This window comes from Somniosus microcephalus, chromosome 30, assembly GCF_052327205.1.
Source record: "Somniosus microcephalus isolate GS21.2 chromosome 30, FLI_Smic_1.0, whole genome shotgun sequence".
NCBI lineage: Eukaryota > Metazoa > Chordata > Chondrichthyes > Squaliformes > Somniosidae > Somniosus > Somniosus microcephalus.
Window position 1 is genome coordinate 751,569 of NC_141016.1, and position 18,288 is coordinate 769,856.

The window sequence follows — 18,288 nt, forward strand, 5'->3', positions numbered from 1 at the left end:
GGTGAGTGTGCACCGGGAGTCCCGGGTCCTGAGGTGAGTGTGCACCGGGAGTCCCGGGTCTGGAGGTGAGTGTGCACCTGGATTCCCGGGTCCTGAGGTGAGTGTGCACCGGGAGTCCCGGGTCTGGAGGTGAGTGTGCACCTGGAGTCCTGGGTCCTGAGGGCGAGTGTGCACCGGGAGTCCCGGGTCCTGAGGTGAGTGTGCACCGGGAGTCCCGGGTCCTGAGGTGAGTGTGCACCGGGAGTCCCAGGTCTGGAGGTGAGTGTGCACCTGGAGTCCTGGGTCCTGAGGTGAGTGTGCACCGGGAGTCCCGGGTCTGGAGGTGAGTGTGCACCTTGAGTCCCGGGTCCTGAGGTGAGTGTGCACCGGGAGTCCCGGGTCCTGAGGTGAGTGTGCACCGGGAGTCCCGGGCCTGAGGTGAGTGTGCACCGAGAGTCCCGGGTCCTGAGGGGAGTGTGCACCGGGAGTCCCGGGTCCTGAGGGTGAGTGTGCACCGGGAGTCCCGGGTCCTGAGGGTGAGTGTGCACCGGGAGTCCCGGGTCTGGAGGTGAGTGTGCACCGGGAGTCCCGGGTCCTGAGGGCGAGTGTGCACCGGGAGTCCCGGGTCCTGAGGTGAGTGTGCACCGGGAGTCCCGGGTCCTGAGGGCGAGTGTGCACCGGGAGTCCCGGGTCCTGAGGTGAGTGTGCACCGGGAGTCCTGGGTCCTGAGGTGAGTGTGCACCGGGAGTCCCGGGTCCTGAGGTGAGTGTGCACCGGGAGTCCCGGGTCTGGAGGGCGAGTGTGCACCGGGAGTCCTGGGTCCTGAGGTGAGTGTGCACCGGGAGTCCCGGGTCCTGAGGGCGAGTATGCACCGGGAGTCCCGGGTCCTGAGGGCGAGTGTGCACCGGGAGTCCCGGGTCCTGAGGTGAGTATGCACCTGGAGTCCCGGGTCCTGAGGTGAGTATGCACCTGGAGTCCCGGGTCCTGAGGTGAGTGTGCACTGGGAGTCCCGGGTCCTGAGGTGAGTGTGCACCGGGAGTCCCGGGTCCTGAGGTGAGCGTGCACCGGGAGTCCCGGGTCCTGAGGTGAGTATGCACCTGGAGTCCCGGGTCCTGAGGGCGAGTGTGCACCGGGAGTCCCGGATCCTGAGGTGAGCGTGCACCGGGAGTCCCGGGTCCTGAGGTGAGTATGCACCTGGAGTCCCGGGTCCTGAGGTGAGTATGCACCGGGAGTCCCGGGTCCTGAGGGCGAGTGTGCACCGGGAGTCCCGGGTCCTGAGGTGAGTATGCACCTGGAGTCCCGGGTCCTGAGGTGAGTGTGCACTGGGAGTCCCGGGTCCTGAGGTGAGTGTGCACCGGGAGTCCCGGGTCTGGAGGGCGAGTGTGCACCGGGAGTCCCGGGTCCTGAGGTGAGCGTGCACCGGGAGTCCCGGGTCCTGAGGTGAGTATGCACCTGGAGTCCCGGGTCCTGAGGGCGAGTGTGCACCGGGAGTCCCGGATCCTGAGGTGAGCGTGCACCGGGAGTCCCGGGTCCTGAGGTGAGTATGCACCTGGAGTCCCGGGTCCTGAGGTGAGTGTGCACCGGGAGTCCCGGGTCCTGAGGGCGAGTGTGCACCGGGTGTCCCGGGTCTGGAGGTGAGTGTGCACCGGGAGTCCCGGGTCTGGAGGTGAGTGTGCACCGGGAGTCCCGGGTCTGGAGGTGAGTGTGCACCGGGAGTCCCGGGTCCTGAGGTGAGTGTGCACCTGGAGTCCCGGGTCCTGAGGCGAGTGTGCACCTGGAGTCCCGGGTCCTGAGGGTGAGTGTGCACCTGGAGTCCCGGGTCCTGAGGTGAGTGTGCACCGGGAGTCCCGGGTCTGGAGGTGAGTGTGCACCGGGAGTCCCGGGTCTGGAGGTGAGTGTGCACCGGGAGTCCCGGGTCCTGAGGCGAGTGTGCACCGGGAGTCCCGGGTCCTGAGGGCGAGTGTGCACCGGGAGTCCCGGGTCTGGAGGTGAGTGTGCACCTAGAGTCCCGGGTCCTGAGGTGAGTGTGCACCGGGAGTCCCGGGTCTGGAGGTGAGTGTGCACCGGGAGTCCCGGGTCCTGAGGTGAGTGTGCACCGGGAGTCCCGGGTCTGGAGGTGAGTGTGCACCTGGATTCCCGGGTCCTGAGGTGAGTGTGCACCGGGAGTCCCGGGTCTGGAGGTGAGTGTGCACCTGGAGTCCCGGGTCCTGAGGGCGAGTGTGCACCGGGAGTCCCGGGTCCTGAGGTGAGTGTGCACCGGGAGTCCCGGGTCCTGAGGTGAGTGTGCACCGGGAGTCCCGGGTCCTGAGGTGAGTGTGCACCGGGAGTCCCGGGTCCTGAGGTGAGTGTGCACCAGGAGTCCCGGGTCCTGAGGTGAGTGTGCACCGGGAGTCCCGGGTCTGGAGGTGAGTGTGCACCTGGAGTCCCAGGTCCTGAGGTGAGTGTGCACCGGGTGTCCCGGGTCTGGAGGTGAGTGTGCACCTGGAGTCCCGGGTCCTGAGGTGAGTGTGCACCGGGAGTCCCGGGTCTGGAGGTGAGTGTGCACCTGGAGTCCCGGGTCCTGAGGTGAGTGTGCACCCGGAGTCCCGGGTCCTGAGGTGAGTGTGCACCGGGAGTCCCGGGCCTGAGGTGAGTGTGCACCGGGAGTCCCGGGTCCTGAGGTGAGTGTGCACCGGGAGTCCCGGGTCCTGAGGGCGAGTGTGCACCGCGAGTCCCGGGTCCTGAGGGCGAGTGTGCACCGGGAGTCCCGGGTCTGGAGGCGAGTGTGCACCGGGAGTCCCGGGTCCTGAGGGCGAGTGTGCACCGGGAGTCCCGGGTCTGGAGGTGAGTGTGCACCTGGAGTCCCGGGTCTGGAGGTGAGTGTGCACCGGGAGTCCCGGGTCCTGAGGTGAGTGTGCACCGGGAGTCCCGGGTCTGGAGGTGAGTGTGCACCGGGAGTCCCGGGTCCTGAGGTGAGTGTGCACCGGGAGTCCCGGGTCTGGAGGTGAGTGTGCACCTTGAGTCCCGGGTCCTGAGGTGAGTGTGCACCGGGAGTCCCGGGTCCTGAGGTGAGTGTGCACCGGGAGTCCCGGGCCTGAGGTGAGTGTGCACCGAGAGTCCCGGGTCCTGAGGGGAGTGTGCACCGGGAGTCCCGGGTCCTGAGGGCGAGTGTGCACCGCGAGTCCCGGGTCCTGAGGGCGAGTGTGCACCGGGAGTCCCGGGTGCTGAGGGCGAGTGTGCACCGGGAGTCCCGGGTCTGGAGGTGAGTGTGCACCGGGAGTCCCGGGTCCTGAGGGCGAGTGTGCACCGGGAGTCCCGGGTCCTGAGGGCGAGTGTGCACCGGGAGTCCCGGGTCCTGAGGGCGAGTGTGCACCGGGAGTCCCGGGTCTGGAGGTGAGTGTGCACCGGGAGTCCCGGGTCCTGAGGGCGAGTGTGCACCGGGAGTCCCGGGTCCTGAGGTGAGTGTGCACCGGGAGTCCCGGGTCCTGAGGTGAGTGTGCACCGGGAGTCCCGGGTCTGGAGGTGAGTGTGCACCTGGAGTCCCGGGTCCTGAGGTGAGTGTGCACCGGGAGTCCCGGGTCTGGAGGTGAGTGTGCACCTTGAGTCCCGGGTCCTGAGGTGAGTGTGCACCGGGAGTCCCGGGTCCTGAGGTGAGTGTGCACCGGGAGTCCCGGGCCTGAGGTGAGTGTGCACCGAGAGTCCCGGGTCCTGAGGGGAGTGTGCACCGGGAGTCCCGGGTCCTGAGGGCGAGTGTGCACCGCGAGTCCCGGGTCCTGAGGGCGAGTGTGCACCGGGAGTCCCGGGTCCTGAGGGCGAGTGTGCACCGCGAGTCCCGGGTCCTGAGGGCGAGTGTGCACCGGGAGTCCCGGGTCCTGAGGGCAAGTGTGCACCGGGAGTCCCGGGTCTGGAGGTGAGTGTGCACCGGGAGTCCCGGGTCCTGAGGGCGAGTGTGCACCGGGAGTCCCGGGTCCTGAGGGCGAGTGTGCACCGGGAGTCCCGGGTCCTGAGGGCGAGTGTGCACCGGGAGTCCCGGGTCTGGAGGTGAGTGTGCACCGGGAGTCCCGGGTCCTGAGGGCGAGTGTGCACCGGGAGTCCCGGGTCCTGAGGGCGAGTGTGCACCGGGAGTCCCGGGCCCTGAGGGCGAGTGTGCACCGGGAGTCCCGGGTCCTGAGGGCGAGTGTGCACCGGGAGTCCCGGGTCTGGAGGTGAGTGTGCACCGGGAGTCCCGGGTCCTGAGGGCGAGTGTGCACCGGGAGTCCCGGGCCTGAGGGCGAGTGTGCACCGGGAGTCCCGGGTCCTGAGGGTGAGTGTGCACCGGGAGTCCCGGGTCTGGAGGTGAGTGTGCACCGGGAGTCCCGGGTCTGGAGGGCGACTGTGCACCGGGAGTCCCGGGTCCTGAGGTGAGTGTGCACCGGGAGTCCCGGGTCCTGAGGGCGAGTGTGCACCGGGAGTCCCGGGTCCTGAGGGCGAGTGTGCACCGGGAGTCCCGGGTCCTGAGGGCGAGTGTGCACCGGGAGTCCCGGGCCTGAGGGCGAGTGTGCACCGGGAGTCCCGGGTCCTGAGGGCGAGTGTGCACCGGGAGTCCCAGGTCCTGAGGGCGTGTGTGCACCGGGAGTCCCGGGTCCTGAGGGCAAGTGTGCACCGGGAGTCCCGGGTCCTGAGGGCGAGTGTGCACCGGGAGTCCCGGGTCCTGAGGGCGAGTGTGCACCGGGAGTCCCGGGTCCTGAGGGCGAGTGTGCACCGGGAGTCGCGGGTCCTGAGGGCGAGTGTGCACCTGGAATCCCGGGTCCTGAGGGCGAGTGTGCACCGGGAGTCCCGGGTCTGGAGGGTGAGTGTGCACCGGGAGTCCTGGGTCCTGAGGGCGAGTGTGCACCGGGAGTCCCGGGTCCTGAGGGCGAGTGTGCAAGGAAAGATTTGTAGGGTTTTGGGGAAAGAGCGGGAGAGCGGGACAAATTGGAGCGCTCTTACCAAGGGCCGGCACGGCACGATGGGCTGAATGGACTCGTTCTGCACTGAATCATTGATTCTATGATAATGATGAAAGTGGTTTGTGTTGTCTGTTCGGAGCAGATTCGTGTTTAAATCGGGTTATTGGGGAGTTTTTCAGCCTTGAACCCAGGGATTCTCGGTCTCCAGTGGCCCCCACTCTGGTTATTGATCATCACAAGCTCCAGGGCTGAGGGGGGGGGACCCGGAGCGAGAGAAACCAGCCCCCATGGATTGGGCTGTGTGACCGACCGTGCTGGCTGGCACTGTGCAGCTGCTCTGGACCTTGAGGGTCTCTCCCTCTCGGGGGAAGGCTGGTGCGGGGGAGGCGGGTGGGGTTGGACCGTGGGCAGAGACCCTGCAGGAAAGCTGCGATTGGTCAGAGGGCTGTACGCCGTGGACAACACCCCCTCCCCCAAACACCCAGCTAGGCCCGTCGGTCGATTGGCGCCATGGTAACCGTTTACCCATTGGCCTTGAAGGGAGTCTCTGTCTCCTGGGGCCTCATGGGTTTGCATTTATAACCACAGGGGACGCATCCGAAACTCGGCTGCCCCCGTGTCCTGACTCGAGTCCCGTTCACCCATCACCCCAACCGCTCGCTGGCCTACATTGGCTCCCGGTCTGGCAACGCCTCCATTAAACAATTTTCATCCTAATGTTCAAATCCCTCCGTGGTCCTCGCCCCCCTCCCTATCTCTGTAACCTCCTCCAGCCCCCACAACCCTCTGAGATCTCTGCGCTCCTCTAATTCTGCCCTCCTGCCCATCCCCGATTTTAATCGCTCCACCATTGGCGGTCGTGCCTTCAGCTGCCTGGGCCCTGAGCTCTGGAATTCCCTCCCTAAACCTCTCTCTCCTCCTTTAAGATGCTCCTTAAAACCTCCCTCTGCCCAAGCTTTGGGTCACCTGTCCTAATTTCTCCTCATGTGGCTCGGTGTCGAATTTTGTTTGATCCTGTGAAGCACCTTGGGACGTTTTACGACATTAAAGGCGCTATATAAATACACGTTGCTATGTGTTCCATCCTGAGGCAGTGATCCCACGGTGTTCCAGTCTGTGTCTGACTGGTTACAGAGGGAGGACGAGGAGTTCCCACTAACCCAGGCTGCTGGTCACATTAACAAGGAAAGACTGTGTGTCTGTGACATTTTTTTATTCGAAAGAAATGGAGATTTACACAAATGTTTGGTTGGTGAGCAGTGACACAGGCAACGGGTTGATTTGACCATGTTTGTCTCTGGTACAGGTAGGCGGGTCTGGTACATAACGCGGAAACACAGCTGAAAACCTCAGACGCAGGATCCATCCAAAGTTCCCAGCCTGTCACTCCTCCACACTGAGTCCCGCATACTCCAACAGACTGGGATCACGCTGTGCCTCCTCGCACTCCGGGATCACGCTGTGCCTCCTCGCACTCCGGGATCACGCTGTGCCTCCCCGCACTCCGGGATCATGCTGTGCCTCCCCGCACTCCGGGATCACGCTCAGTGTGATGGTGTTCCACTGCACTGCTGGTCACCGGTGCTCACTGTCCCCCCCAGACAGACCCTCCCCAGACAGACCCATCCCCACAGACAGACCCCCCCAGACAGACCCACCCCCACAGACAGACCCCCCCACAGACCAACCCCCCACAGACAGACCCACCCCCACAGACCCAACCCCCCACCCCCCTGAACATCAGCATCGCCTCCCCCTTGGCCCAGAAATCCACGCTCCCTGCAGATTTAAGCAAACCGCACCCCTTGGTCAATCAGCTGGTCTCGCCAGTACTGAGCCTGGACGGAAAGTGGACGGACTCCGGCCAATGGCTGTGGCGCTCCCCCCCTCCCCCACCCCCCGCCCCCCACCACGAGCAGGTAGTCAATCCCTGCCCCGGAATGTCAGGAATGCCGAGCCTTGTGCCGGACTCACTCGCTACACACTCACCAGGACCTCCAGCAGAGAAGTTGTGCTGGCAATCGGGAGGGGCTTCGATTCCCCCCCCACCCCACTCCTCCCCAAGGCACTGAGGCCCAGTGTAGCCCCCACCTCCCACTCAGCACGAATTTACAGTTGGATTTCGGGGTCCCACCGGATTATCCATTCTGTGCAGATCCAGTCCGGGTTTGAGGTCACAGGAAACCGCGGCGGGAGATCTCGCTGCTCGTGAAAGGAAAAACGACTGTGAAAGAAAGACAGAGAGAGAGACACAGAGAGAGAGAGGGAGAGAGAGACACAGAGAGAGAGAGGGAGAGAGGGAGAGAGAGACACACAGAGAGAGAGAGGGAGAGAGTGAGTGAGGACTCAGGCCTGCATCACCACGATCGAGGCTGTCCCGGCTGGCGGTGGACGGTTACATGGGCTGCACATAGTTCCCGGGGAATGTTCCGAAGCTGTTGGTCCGTCGAGACGTACCTGTGAGGGACAAAAGATGGTGGGGTGAGTGAACAAAGCAAGACCGAGTACTCTACGTTGTCCTAGTCCCGTGCTGTGTCCCAGTCCCAAGCTGTGCCCCAGTCCTGCGCTGTCCCTAGTCCCGCGCTGTGCCCCGTCCTGCGCTGTCTCAGGTCCCGCGCTGTCCCTAGTCCAGCGCCGTGCCCTATCCTGCGCAGTCTCAGGTCCCGCGCTGTGCTCCAGTCCCGCGCTGTCTCCTGTCCCGCGCTGTCCCTAGTCCCGCGCTGTCCCTAGTCCCGCGCTGTGCCCCAGTCCCGCGCTGTGCCCCAGTCCCGCGCTATGCCCTAGTCCCGCGCTGTCCCTAGTCCCGCGCTGTCCCTAGTCCCGTGCCGTGCCCCAGTCCCGCGCTGTTCATAGTCCCGCGCTGTCCCTAGTCCCGCGCTGAGCCCCAGTCCCGCGCTGTCACAGTCCCGCGCTGTCCCTAGTCTCGCGCTGTCCCTAGTCCCGCGCTGTGCCCCAGTCCCGCGTCCCGCACTGTCACAGTCCCGCGCTGTCCCTAGTCTCGCGCTGTCCTCAGTCTCGCGCTGTCCCCAGTCCCGCGCTGTTCCAGTCCCGCGCTGTTCCAGTCCCGCGCTGTTCCAGTCCCGCGCTGTTCCAGTCCCGCGCTGTCCCAGTCCCGCGCTGTCCCAGTCCCGCGCTGTCGCAGTCCCGCGCTGTCGCAGTCCCGCGCTGTCCCTAGTCCCGCGCTGTCCCCCAGTCCCGCGCTGTCCCCCAGTCCCGCGCTGTCCCCCAGTCCCGCGCTGTCCCCCAGTCCCGCGCTGTCCCCCAGTCCCGCGCTGTCCCCCAGTCCCGCGCTGTCCCCCAGTCCCGCGCTGTCCCCCAGTCCCGCGCTGTCCCCCAGTCCCGCGCTGTCCCCCAGTCCCGCGCTGTCCCCCAGTCCCGCGCTGTCCCCCAGTCCCGCGCTGTCCCCCAGTCCCGCGCTGTGCCCCAGTCCCGCGCTGTGCCCCAGTCCCGCGCTGTGCCCCAGTCCCGCGCTGTGCCCCAGTCCCGCGCTGTGCCCCAGTCCCGTGCTGTGCCCCAGTCCCGCGCTGTCCCCCAGTCCCGCGCTGTGCCCAGTCTCGCGCTGTGCCCTAGTCTCGCGCTGTGCCCAGTCTCATGCTGTGCTCCAGTCCTGCGCTGTCCCAGTCCCGCGCTGTCCCAGTCCCGCGCTGTCCCTAGTATCGCGCTGTCCCTAGTCCCGCGCTGTGCCCCAGTCCCGCGCTGTGCCCCAGTCCCGCGCTGTCCCAGTCCCGCGCTGTCCCAGTCCCGCGCTGTCCCTAGTATCGCGCTGTCCCTAGTCCCGCGCTGTGCCCCAGTCCCGCGCTGTGCCCCAGTCCCGCGCTGTGCCCCAGTCCCGCGCTGTGCCCCAGTCCCGCGCTGTGCCCCAGTCCCGCGCTGTGCCCCAGTCCCGCGCTGTGCCCCAGTCCCGCGCTGTGCCCCAGTCCCGCCCTGTGCCCCAGTCCCGCCCTGTGCCCCAGTCCTGCGCTGTCTCTAGTCTCGCGCTGTGGCCTATGGCCTAATACTATGGACTGAGAATGTGATGGCTTCTCTCACCCTGATGTGAGGCAGCACAACCCTTACCCACAAACCAGCCGTCGTCACATTTCTCCATTACATCCACAAGATCGCCTTCTCTCAGCTCCAACTCATCGCCATTCATGGGATGGTAGTTATACAGTGCCCGGTACCTGGAACAGGGAGAGAATTCAGCCGGTCCCCACCACACGCACAACACTGGAAAATTTTTAACTTCCTCCATTTATAGGTAATTGTCACTTCCTCTATCCCTATAACCCTAGCAACCAGCCCATCCCTGTAACCCCAGTGACGACCCATTCCCTGTAACCCTAGCAACCATCCCATTCCCTGTAACCCTGGCGACGACCCATTCCCTGTAACCCCGGCGACGGCCCATTCCCTGTAACCCCGGCGACGACCCATTCCCTGTAACCCTGGCGATGACCCATTCCCTGTAACCCTAGCAACAGACACCACTGAATGGGGCCCAGCCCCCTCCTGCTTTAATGTGGTTTCGAGCTCAGTGCGATCCCATCAGCACCTCAACCTTTGGTCCCGATCTGTTGAGTTTCTTCACCAGGTGCCAGATGGGCATTTAAGGGTAAACTGACTGATCGCCCCCAACCCCAACTCTGCCAACTCCCCACAACACCGCCATCCTGACTGACCCTTCACCCTCCAACCCACTCAAACTCCCCAGCTCACCCCCCATTCCCTCCTCGCCCCGACCTCGCCCCCAGCAAATGTGTTGCGAGTGGGAGGTCAGCGAATGAAACTTTTACTCACGGACTCCAGCCGGCACCAATCGCAGTTCCTGAAGCCGCCAACTGGGATCCTATTGGCTCGGTGAAAACGATACGTGACTGCAGGCTGGGGTCAAAGGGAACCCGGCACTGAACAATGGGCAGAGGGAAGAAAGAGTTTAGTTACAGCGGCAGGAAGTGGGAGCGGTAACGACACGATCCGCGCTCGGCCCCGACTCCGCTCGGTGTGTCGTGGAGGCTCATGCGCGTGGAGAGAGCCCGCCCGAGCTGGATCCCGCGCGCCAGGCTCCGAAACCTTCCGCGGGAGCGGGCACCTCCCAACGTGCCATTCCACTCTGCACAGTGGGAGGGGTTTCCTGTACGGGCTGCTCCTGCTTCTCCACTCCATTGCCCCAATCTGTCCTCCAGACACGCCCTGACGCACCATCCTGTCATCTGGAGGGGGCGTGGCGGGGGGGCTCTCTATGCAGGAGGCCTCCCCTTTCCCATCGGGGATTTGCCGTGGGCAGTGCTGCACAGAGCAGTCCTGGGCAATAAGTTTTTAAGTAGGATCACGGACTCATAGGCTGCCAGCAATTTCTGCGACCTGGAGGAGGCCGCGATCCACGTGTACACAGAGTGTGAGAGGTTGCAGCCCCTCTTCCACTATTTGAGAGGCTGCTCCTCAATTTCTGGCTGCATTTCAGTCCCACGCTCCTGATCTTTGGTCACCCGGTGCGGAGGGGAGCGGGCAGGTCGGGGGAACCTCCTCGTGGGACTGCTCCTGGGCCTGGCCAATGTGGCTATCGACAGGTCCAGGCAGCGGGCGGTCGAGGGGGTCGTTTGGCCTGACTGCCTGCCTCTCTTCCGCGGCCACATTTGCGCCCGGGTAGCCCTGGAGATGGAGCACGCGGTGTCCGCCGGCATGCTCAAGGCCTTCTGCGACCGGTGGGCACCACAGGGACTGGAGTGCTTCACCCCCGGAAACCAAATTTTAATTTAATTTGTTACAGTTCCTTTAAAAGTATTGGTTTAATTTACAGTTTATTGGTTGTGTCCCTTTAAGAGGGGCACTTGCTGCCTCCTAATTGGTGACGACACGTCATCAATTAAATTAATTAACATAAGCAATAGCGACCGGGGCCCGTCCCTGTAACCCTAGCGACCAGGGTCATCCCCTGTAACCCTAGCGACCAGGGCCTGTCCCCTGTAACCCTAGCGACCAGGACCCATCCCCTGTAACCCTAGCGACCAGGGCCTGTCCCCTGTAACCCTAGCGACCAGGACCCATCCCCTGTAACCCTAGCGACCAGGGCCTGTCCCCTGTAACCCTAGCGACCACGACCCATCCCCTGTAACCCTAGCGACCAGGGCCTGTCCCCTGTAACCCTAGCGACCAGGACCCATCCCCTGTAACCCTAGCGACCGGGGCCCATCCCCTGTAGCCCTTGCGACCAGGCCCATCCCCTGTAACCCTAGCAACTGGGGTCATACTCTGTAACCCTAGCGACCAGGGTCATCCACTGTAACCCTAGCGACCAGGGTCATCCCCTGTAACCCTAGCGACCAGGGCCATCCCCTGTAACCCTAGCGACTGGGGTTAAACCCTGTAACACTAGCGACCGGGGCCATTCCCTGTAACCCTAGCAACCAGGGCCATTCCCTGTAACCCTAGCGACTGGGGCCATTCCCTGTAACCCTAGTGACCTGGGCCATTCCCTGTAACCCTAGCGACCAGGGTCATTCCCTGTAACCCTAGCGACCGGGGCCATTCCCTGTAACCCTAGCGACTGGGGCCATTCCCTGTAACCCTAGTGACCTGGGCCATCCCCTGTAACCCTAGCGATCTGGGCCATTCCCTGTAACCCTAGCGACCGGGGCCATCCCCTGTAACCCTAGTGATCGGGGCCATTCCCTGTAACCCTAGCGACTGGGGCCATCCCCTGTAACCCTAGCGATCGGGGCCATTCCCTGTAACCCTAGCTTCTTTCCTAATGGGCAGGGTGGAAGGGAATAGTCCCGGGCGCTGTGCCCCATGAGTGCAGGCTCACCTCGAACCTCCTTTCACTGCATTTCCTGCTGGCTGTAGACACCTGGGAACATTCTAGAATGAACTCAGCCTTTGGATTTTTTTTGTATTCATTCTCGGGATGTGGACGTCGCTGGCAAGGCCGGCATTTATTGCCCATCCCTAGTTGCCCTGAGAAGGTGGTGGTGGGCCTTTTGGTAATAAATATAATTTTCCTTTGATTCCTTTCAGTCGAAGGCCTTACCTGGGGGGGCAGAGGCTGCTGGGCAGAGGATGCAGTTGGCATGGTTACTGGGCCGAGGCCGGACCGAGGAGTTGGCGACGACTGCAGGAGCCAGGTGCGAGGGGCAGGTGAACCGCCTCCATGCTGATTGGTCGCCAAAACTGGTACTGCGTGTTGATTGGTGGATGGCATTGGTACTGCGTGCTGATTGGTGGATGGTATTGGTACTGCGTGCTGATTGGTGGGTGGCATTGGTACTGAGTGCTGATTGGTGGATGTCATTGGTACTGAGTGCTGATTGGTGGATGTCATTGGTACTAAATGCTGATTGGTGAATGATGCAGGAACTGAGTGCTGATTGACTGGTAGTCTAGTCAATGAATCTGAGCACTCCCTTTTTGGGGAGGTTGGTGAAGTATTGGGGTAGTGCTGGGTAGGAGAAATGTTGGGATAGCGCTGGGTTGGAGGAGTTGATGAGGTGTTGGGATAGTGCTGGGTTGGAGGAGTTGGTGAAGTGTTGGGGTAGTGCTGGGTTGGAGGAGTTGATGAAGTGTTGGGGTAGCGCTGGGTTGGAGGAGTTGGTGAGGTGTTGGGGTAGTGCTGGGTTGGAGGAGTTGGTGAGGTGTTGGGATAGCGCTGGGTTGGAGGAGTTGGTGAGGTGTTGGGGTAGCGCTGGGTTGGAGGAGTTGGTGAGGTGTTGGGGTAGCGCTGGGTTGGAGGAGTTGGTGAGGTGTTGGGGTAGTGCTGGGTTGGAGGAGTTGATGAAGTGTTGGGGTAGCACTGGGTTGGAGGAGTTGGTGAGGTGTTGGGGTAGCGCTGGGTTGGAGGAGTTGGTGAGGTGTTGGGGTAGTGCTGGGTTGGAGGAGTTGGTGAGGTGTTGGGATAGCGCTGGGTTGGAGGAGTTGGTGAGGTGTTGGGGTAGCGCTGGGTTGGAGGAGTTGGTGAGGTGTTGGGGTAGTGCTGGGTTGGAGGAGTTGGTGAGGTGTTGGGATAGCGCTGGGTTGGGGGAGTTGGTGAGGTGTTGGGATAGCGCTGGGTTGGGGGAGTTGGTGAAGTGTTGGGGTAGTTGTGATTTGGGGAGGTTGCAACTGAGCCAATAGCGTATTCGCTGGAGCTTTTGACCTTTGGCCTTTTCACCACCTGTACGTAATTGGCTGGAAAGATCCCTTGACGGTTGGTGCCGGTTATTCTCCCCTCGAACCAGTTGTCATCAACTCTTCGGATCAGCGAGATTGTTTCACCCTGAGCCACAAACACAGAATTAGCTGAGGTAACCTTGGTGTTGTGTTTGACCCCGAGGTGAGTTTCCGACCACATATCCGTCCCATCACTAAGACCGCCTATTTCCACCTCCATAACATCACCCGTCTCCGCCCCACCTCAGCTCATCCACTGCTGAAACCCTCACCCTGCCTTTCTTACCTCTAGACTCAACTATTCCAACACACTCCTGGCTAGCCTCCCACATTCCACCCTCCGTAAACTTGAGGTCATCCAAAACTCTGCTGCCCATGTCCTAACACCAAGTCTCGTTCACCCATCACCCCTCTGTGCTCGCTGACCTACACTGGCTCCCATTCCGACAACGCCTCAATTTTAAAATCCTCATCCTTGTTTTCAAATCCCTCCATGGCCTCTCCCCTCCCTATCTCTGTCACCTCCTCCAGCCCCACAACCTCCTGAGATCTCTGTGCCCCTCCAATTCTGGCCACTTGTGCATCCCCGATTTTAATCGCTCCACCATTGGTGGCCGTGTCTTCAGCTGCCAGGGCCCTAAGCTCCGGAATTCCCTCCCTAAACTTCTCCGCCTCTCTATCCTCCTTTAAGATGCTCCTTAAAACCTACCTCATCATCTGAAAGAAGGGCAGGAATGGCAGCTCAACACTCCTGGTTACAGGGTTTTCAGACGAGATAGAGAGGGGAATAAAAAAAAGGGGGGGTCGCAATATTGGTTAAAGAAACAATTACAGCTGTGAGGAGGGATGATGTGTTAGAAGGATCATCAAATGAGGCCATATGGGTTGAACTGAAGAACAAAAAAGGGGCAGTCACACTGCTGGGTGTGTACTATAGACCCCCAAAACAGTCAGAGGGAGATAGAAGAGCAAATATGTCGGCAAATTTCTGAGAATTGCAAAAACAATAGGGCAGTAATAGTAGGGGATTTCAACTACCCTAATATTAACTGGGATAAGAAATAGGAGCAGGAGTCGGTCATTTGGCCCTTCGAGCCTGCTCCGCCATTCAATAAGATCATGGCTGATCTTCTACCTCAACTCCACTTTCCTGCACTATCCCCATATCCCTTGATTCCCGTAATATCCAAAAATCTATCGATCTCGGCCTTGAATATACTCAATGACTGAGCCTCCACAGCCCTCTGGGGTAGAGAATTCCAAAGATTCACCGCCCTCTGAGTGAAGAAATTTATCCTCATCTCAGTCCTAAATGGCCGACCCCTTATTCTGAGACTGTGACCCCTGGTTCTAGACTCCCCAGCCAGGGGAAACATCCTCCCTGCATCTACCCTGTCAAGCCCTGTAAGAATTTTGTATGTTTCAATGAGATCACCTCTCATTCTTCTAAACTCTAGAGAATATAGGCCTAGTCTCCTCAATCTCTCCTCATAGGACAGTCCCCCCCATCCCAGGAACCAGTCTGGTGAACCTTCGTTGCACTCCCTCTATGGCAAGTATATCCTTCCTTAGGTAAGGAGACCAAAACTGTACACAATACTCCAGGTGTGGTCTCACCAGGGCCCTATATAATTGCAGTAAGATGTCTTTACTCTTATACTCAAATCCTCTTGTAATAAAGGCCAACATACCATTTGCTTTCCTAATTGCTTGCTGTACCTGCATGTTAACTTTCAGTGATTCGTGTACAAGGACACCCAGGTCCCTCTGAACACCAGCATTTCCCAATCTCGCACCATTTAAAAAATACTCTGCTTTTCTATTTTTCCTACCAAAGTGGATAACTTCACATTTCTCCACATTATATTCCATTTGCCATGTTCTTGCCCACTCACTTAGCCTGTCTATGTCCCCTTGAAGCCTCTTTGCATCCTCCTCACAACTTACATTCCCACCCAGCTTTGTATCATCAGCAAACTTGGATATATTACACTTGGTCCCCTCATCCAAATCATTGATGTAGATTGTGAATAGCTGAGGCCCAAGCACTGATCCCTGCGGTACCCCACTAGTTACAGCCTGCCAACCCGAAAATGACCTGTTTATTCCTACTCTCTGTTTTCACAGAATCACAGAAACCCCACAGTGCAGATAGAGGCCATTTCGGCCCATCGAGCCTGCACCGACACATATCCCACCCAATCCCCGTATTTAATCCCCCTAACACTAAGGGTCAATTTATCATAGCCAATCAGCCTAACCCGCACATCTTTGGACTGTGGGAGGAAACCGGAGCACCCGGAGGAAACCCACGCAAACACGGGGAGAATGTGCAAACTCCACACAGACAGTCACCCGAGGCCGGATTCGAACCCGGGTCCCTGGCGCTGTGAGGCAACAGTGCTAACCACATTGCCACCGTGCTGTCCATTAACCAATCCTCAATATATTACCCCCAATCCCATGAGCCCTAATTTTGTTTAATAACCTCTCCTACTACTGATGTCAGGCTAACTGGTCTGTAGTTCACCGTTTTCTCTCTCCCTCTCCCTCCTTTCTTAAATAGTGGGGTTATATTTGCTACCTTCCAATCTGCAGGAACCGTTTTAGAATCTATGGAATTTTGGAAAGTGACAACCAATGCATCCACTATCTCTATAGCCAACTCTTTCAAAACCCTAGGATGTAGGCCATCGGGTCCAGGGGATTTATTGGCTTTCAGTCCCATTAATTTTTCCAGTACTATTTTTTTACTAATACTAATATCTTTCAGTTCCTCATTCTCGCTAGACTCTTGGTTCTCCACTATTTCCGGGAAGTTTTTTGCATCTTCTTCCATGAAAACAGACACAAAGTATTTGTTTAATTTCTTTGCCATTTCCTTATCCCCCAATATAATTTCTCCTGTCTCAGCCTGTAAGGGACCCACATTTACTTTCGCTAATCTTTTCCTTTTTACATACCTATAGAAGCTTTTACAGTCTGTTTTTATGTCTCTCTCGCTAGTTTACTCTCATATTCTATTTTCCCTTTCTTTATCAATTTCTTGGTCTTCCTTTGCTGAATTCTAAAATCCTCCCAATCCTCAGGCTTACTACTCTTTTTGGCAAAATTATAAGCCTCTTCCTTTGATCTAATACTAACTTTAACTTCTCTTGTCAGCCACGGTTGGGCCACTTTTCCTGTGGGGTTTTTGTGAATTAAAGGAATGTATATTTGTTGTAAATTATGTATCAATTCTTTAAATACTAGCCATTGCTTCTCTACCATCATACCTTTTAATGTAGTTTCCCAATCTACCTTAGCCAACTCGCCCCTCATACCTACATAATTTGCTTTGTTTAGATTTAGATATAATTACAACAACAACAACTTGTATTTATATAGCGCCTTTAACGTAGTAAAACATCCCAAGGTGCTGCACAGGAGTATTTTAAGACAACAATTTTGACACCGATCCACATAAGGATAAATTGGGGCAGGTGATCAAAAGCTTGGTCAAAGTGGTAGGTTTTAAGGAATGTCTTAAAGGAGGAGAGAGGTAGAGAGGCGGAGAGGTTTAGGCAGGGAATTCCAGAGCTTAGGGCCTCGGCAACAGAGGGCACGGCCACCAAAGGTTGAGCGATTATAATCAGGGATGCTCAAGAGGGCAGAATTAGAGGAGTGCAGATAATTAATGTAAAAGGTATAGAGGGCGTAGAATTTTTAAAATGCATCCAGGAGAACTTTTTTAGCCAGTACATAGCCCAACAAGAGAGGGGACGGTTCTGGACTTAGTTTTAGGGAATGAAGCTGGGCAGGTAGAAGGGGTATCAGTGGGAGAGCATTTTGGTGGTAGTGATCATAATTCAGTTAGATTTAGCGTAGTTATGAAAAAGGACAAAGATAGATCAGGAGTAAAAGTTCTCGATTGGGGAAAAGGCCAATTTTACTAAGCTGAGATGTGATTTAGCAAAAGTGGACTGGGAACAGCTACTTGAAGGTAAATCAGTATCAGAGCAGTGGGAGGCATTCAAGACGGAGATAGTCGGGGTCCAGAGCAAATATGTTCCCACCAAGAAAAAGGGTGGGACTCCCAAATCTGGAGCCCCCTGGATGTCAAGGGGCATACAGGGATAGAGAAGGCAAAAAAAGGGAAGCTTATGACAGATACCGAGGGCTCAATACTGCAGAAAGCCGAGAGAAGTATCGAAAGTGCAGGGGTGAAATTAAAAAGGAAATTAGGAAAGCAAAGAGAGGGCATGAAAGAATATTGGCAAGGAAAATGAAGGAAAACCCAAAGATGTTTTATAAATACTTAAAGAGCAAGAAGATAACTAAGGAAAATGTCCGGCCTATTAGAGACCAAAAAGGAAGCTTGTGTGTGGAGGCGGAAGATATGGGTATGGTTCTTAATGAATACTTTGCATCTGTCTTCACAAAAAAGGGGGACGATGCAGACATTGTAGTTAAGGAGGAGTAGTGTGAAATATTAGCTGAGATAAACTTAGTGAGAGAAGAAGTATTAAGGGGTTTAGCATCTTTGAAAATAGATAAATCGCCAGGCCTGGATGAAATGTATCCCAGGCTGTTAAGAGAAGCAAGGGAGGAAATAGCGGAGGCTCTGACCATCATTTTTCAATCCTCTCTGGTTACAGGTGTGGTACTGGAGGACTGCTAACGTTGTACTGTTATTTAAAAAGGAAGAAAGCGATAGGCCGAGTAATTACAGGCCAATCAGCCTAACCTCGGTGGTGAGAAAATTGTTGGAAAAAATTCTGAAGGACAGGATAAATCTTCATTTAGAAAGACACGGATTATTCAGGGATAGTCAGCATGGATTTGTTAAGGGAAGGTCGTGTCTGACTAACTTGATTGAATTTTTTGAGGAGGTAACAAGGAGGGTCGATGAGGGTAGCGAGTTTAATGTAGTCACTATGGATTTTAGCAAGGCTTTTGACAAGGTCCCACATGGCAGGTTAGTCAGAAAAGTAAAATCCCATGGGATCTAAGGGAAAGTGGCAAGTTGGATCCAAAATTGGCTCAGAGGCAGGAAACAAAGGTAATGGTTGAAGGGTGTTTTTGTGACTGGAAGGCTGTTTCCAGTGGGGTTCCGCAGGGCTCAGTACTGGGTCCCTTGCTTTTTGTGGTATATATCAATGATTTAGACTTCAATGTAGGGGGCATGATTAAGAAGTTTGCAGATGATACAAAAATTGGCCATGTGGTTGATAGTGAGGAAGAAAGCTGTAGACTGCAGGAAGATACCGATGGACTGGTCAGGTGGGCAGAACAGTGA

At 58.0% G+C, this 18,288-nt stretch overlaps 1 protein-coding gene across 2 annotated transcripts in view; it reads right to left on the reverse strand.

The window, feature by feature from the left end:
* Window positions 1-7,097: 7,097 nt before the first annotated feature.
* LOC147097842 (uncharacterized) overlaps window positions 7,098-18,288 on the reverse strand; it is a 59,874-nt gene continuing 48,683 nt past the window's right edge. For both annotated transcript variants that reach the window (XM_085970871.1, XM_085970870.1), the window contains 4 exons: window positions 11,896-13,116; window positions 9,666-9,772; window positions 8,943-9,049; window positions 7,098-7,343 (listed from right to left, as the gene is read on the reverse strand). In XM_085970871.1, the coding sequence (XP_085826997.1) occupies window positions 7,282-7,343; window positions 8,943-9,049; window positions 9,666-9,772; window positions 11,896-13,116 (1,497 nt within the window). In that variant the 3' untranslated portion in view covers window positions 7,098-7,281. The remainder of the gene's footprint in view (window positions 7,344-8,942; window positions 9,050-9,665; window positions 9,773-11,895; window positions 13,117-18,288) is intronic.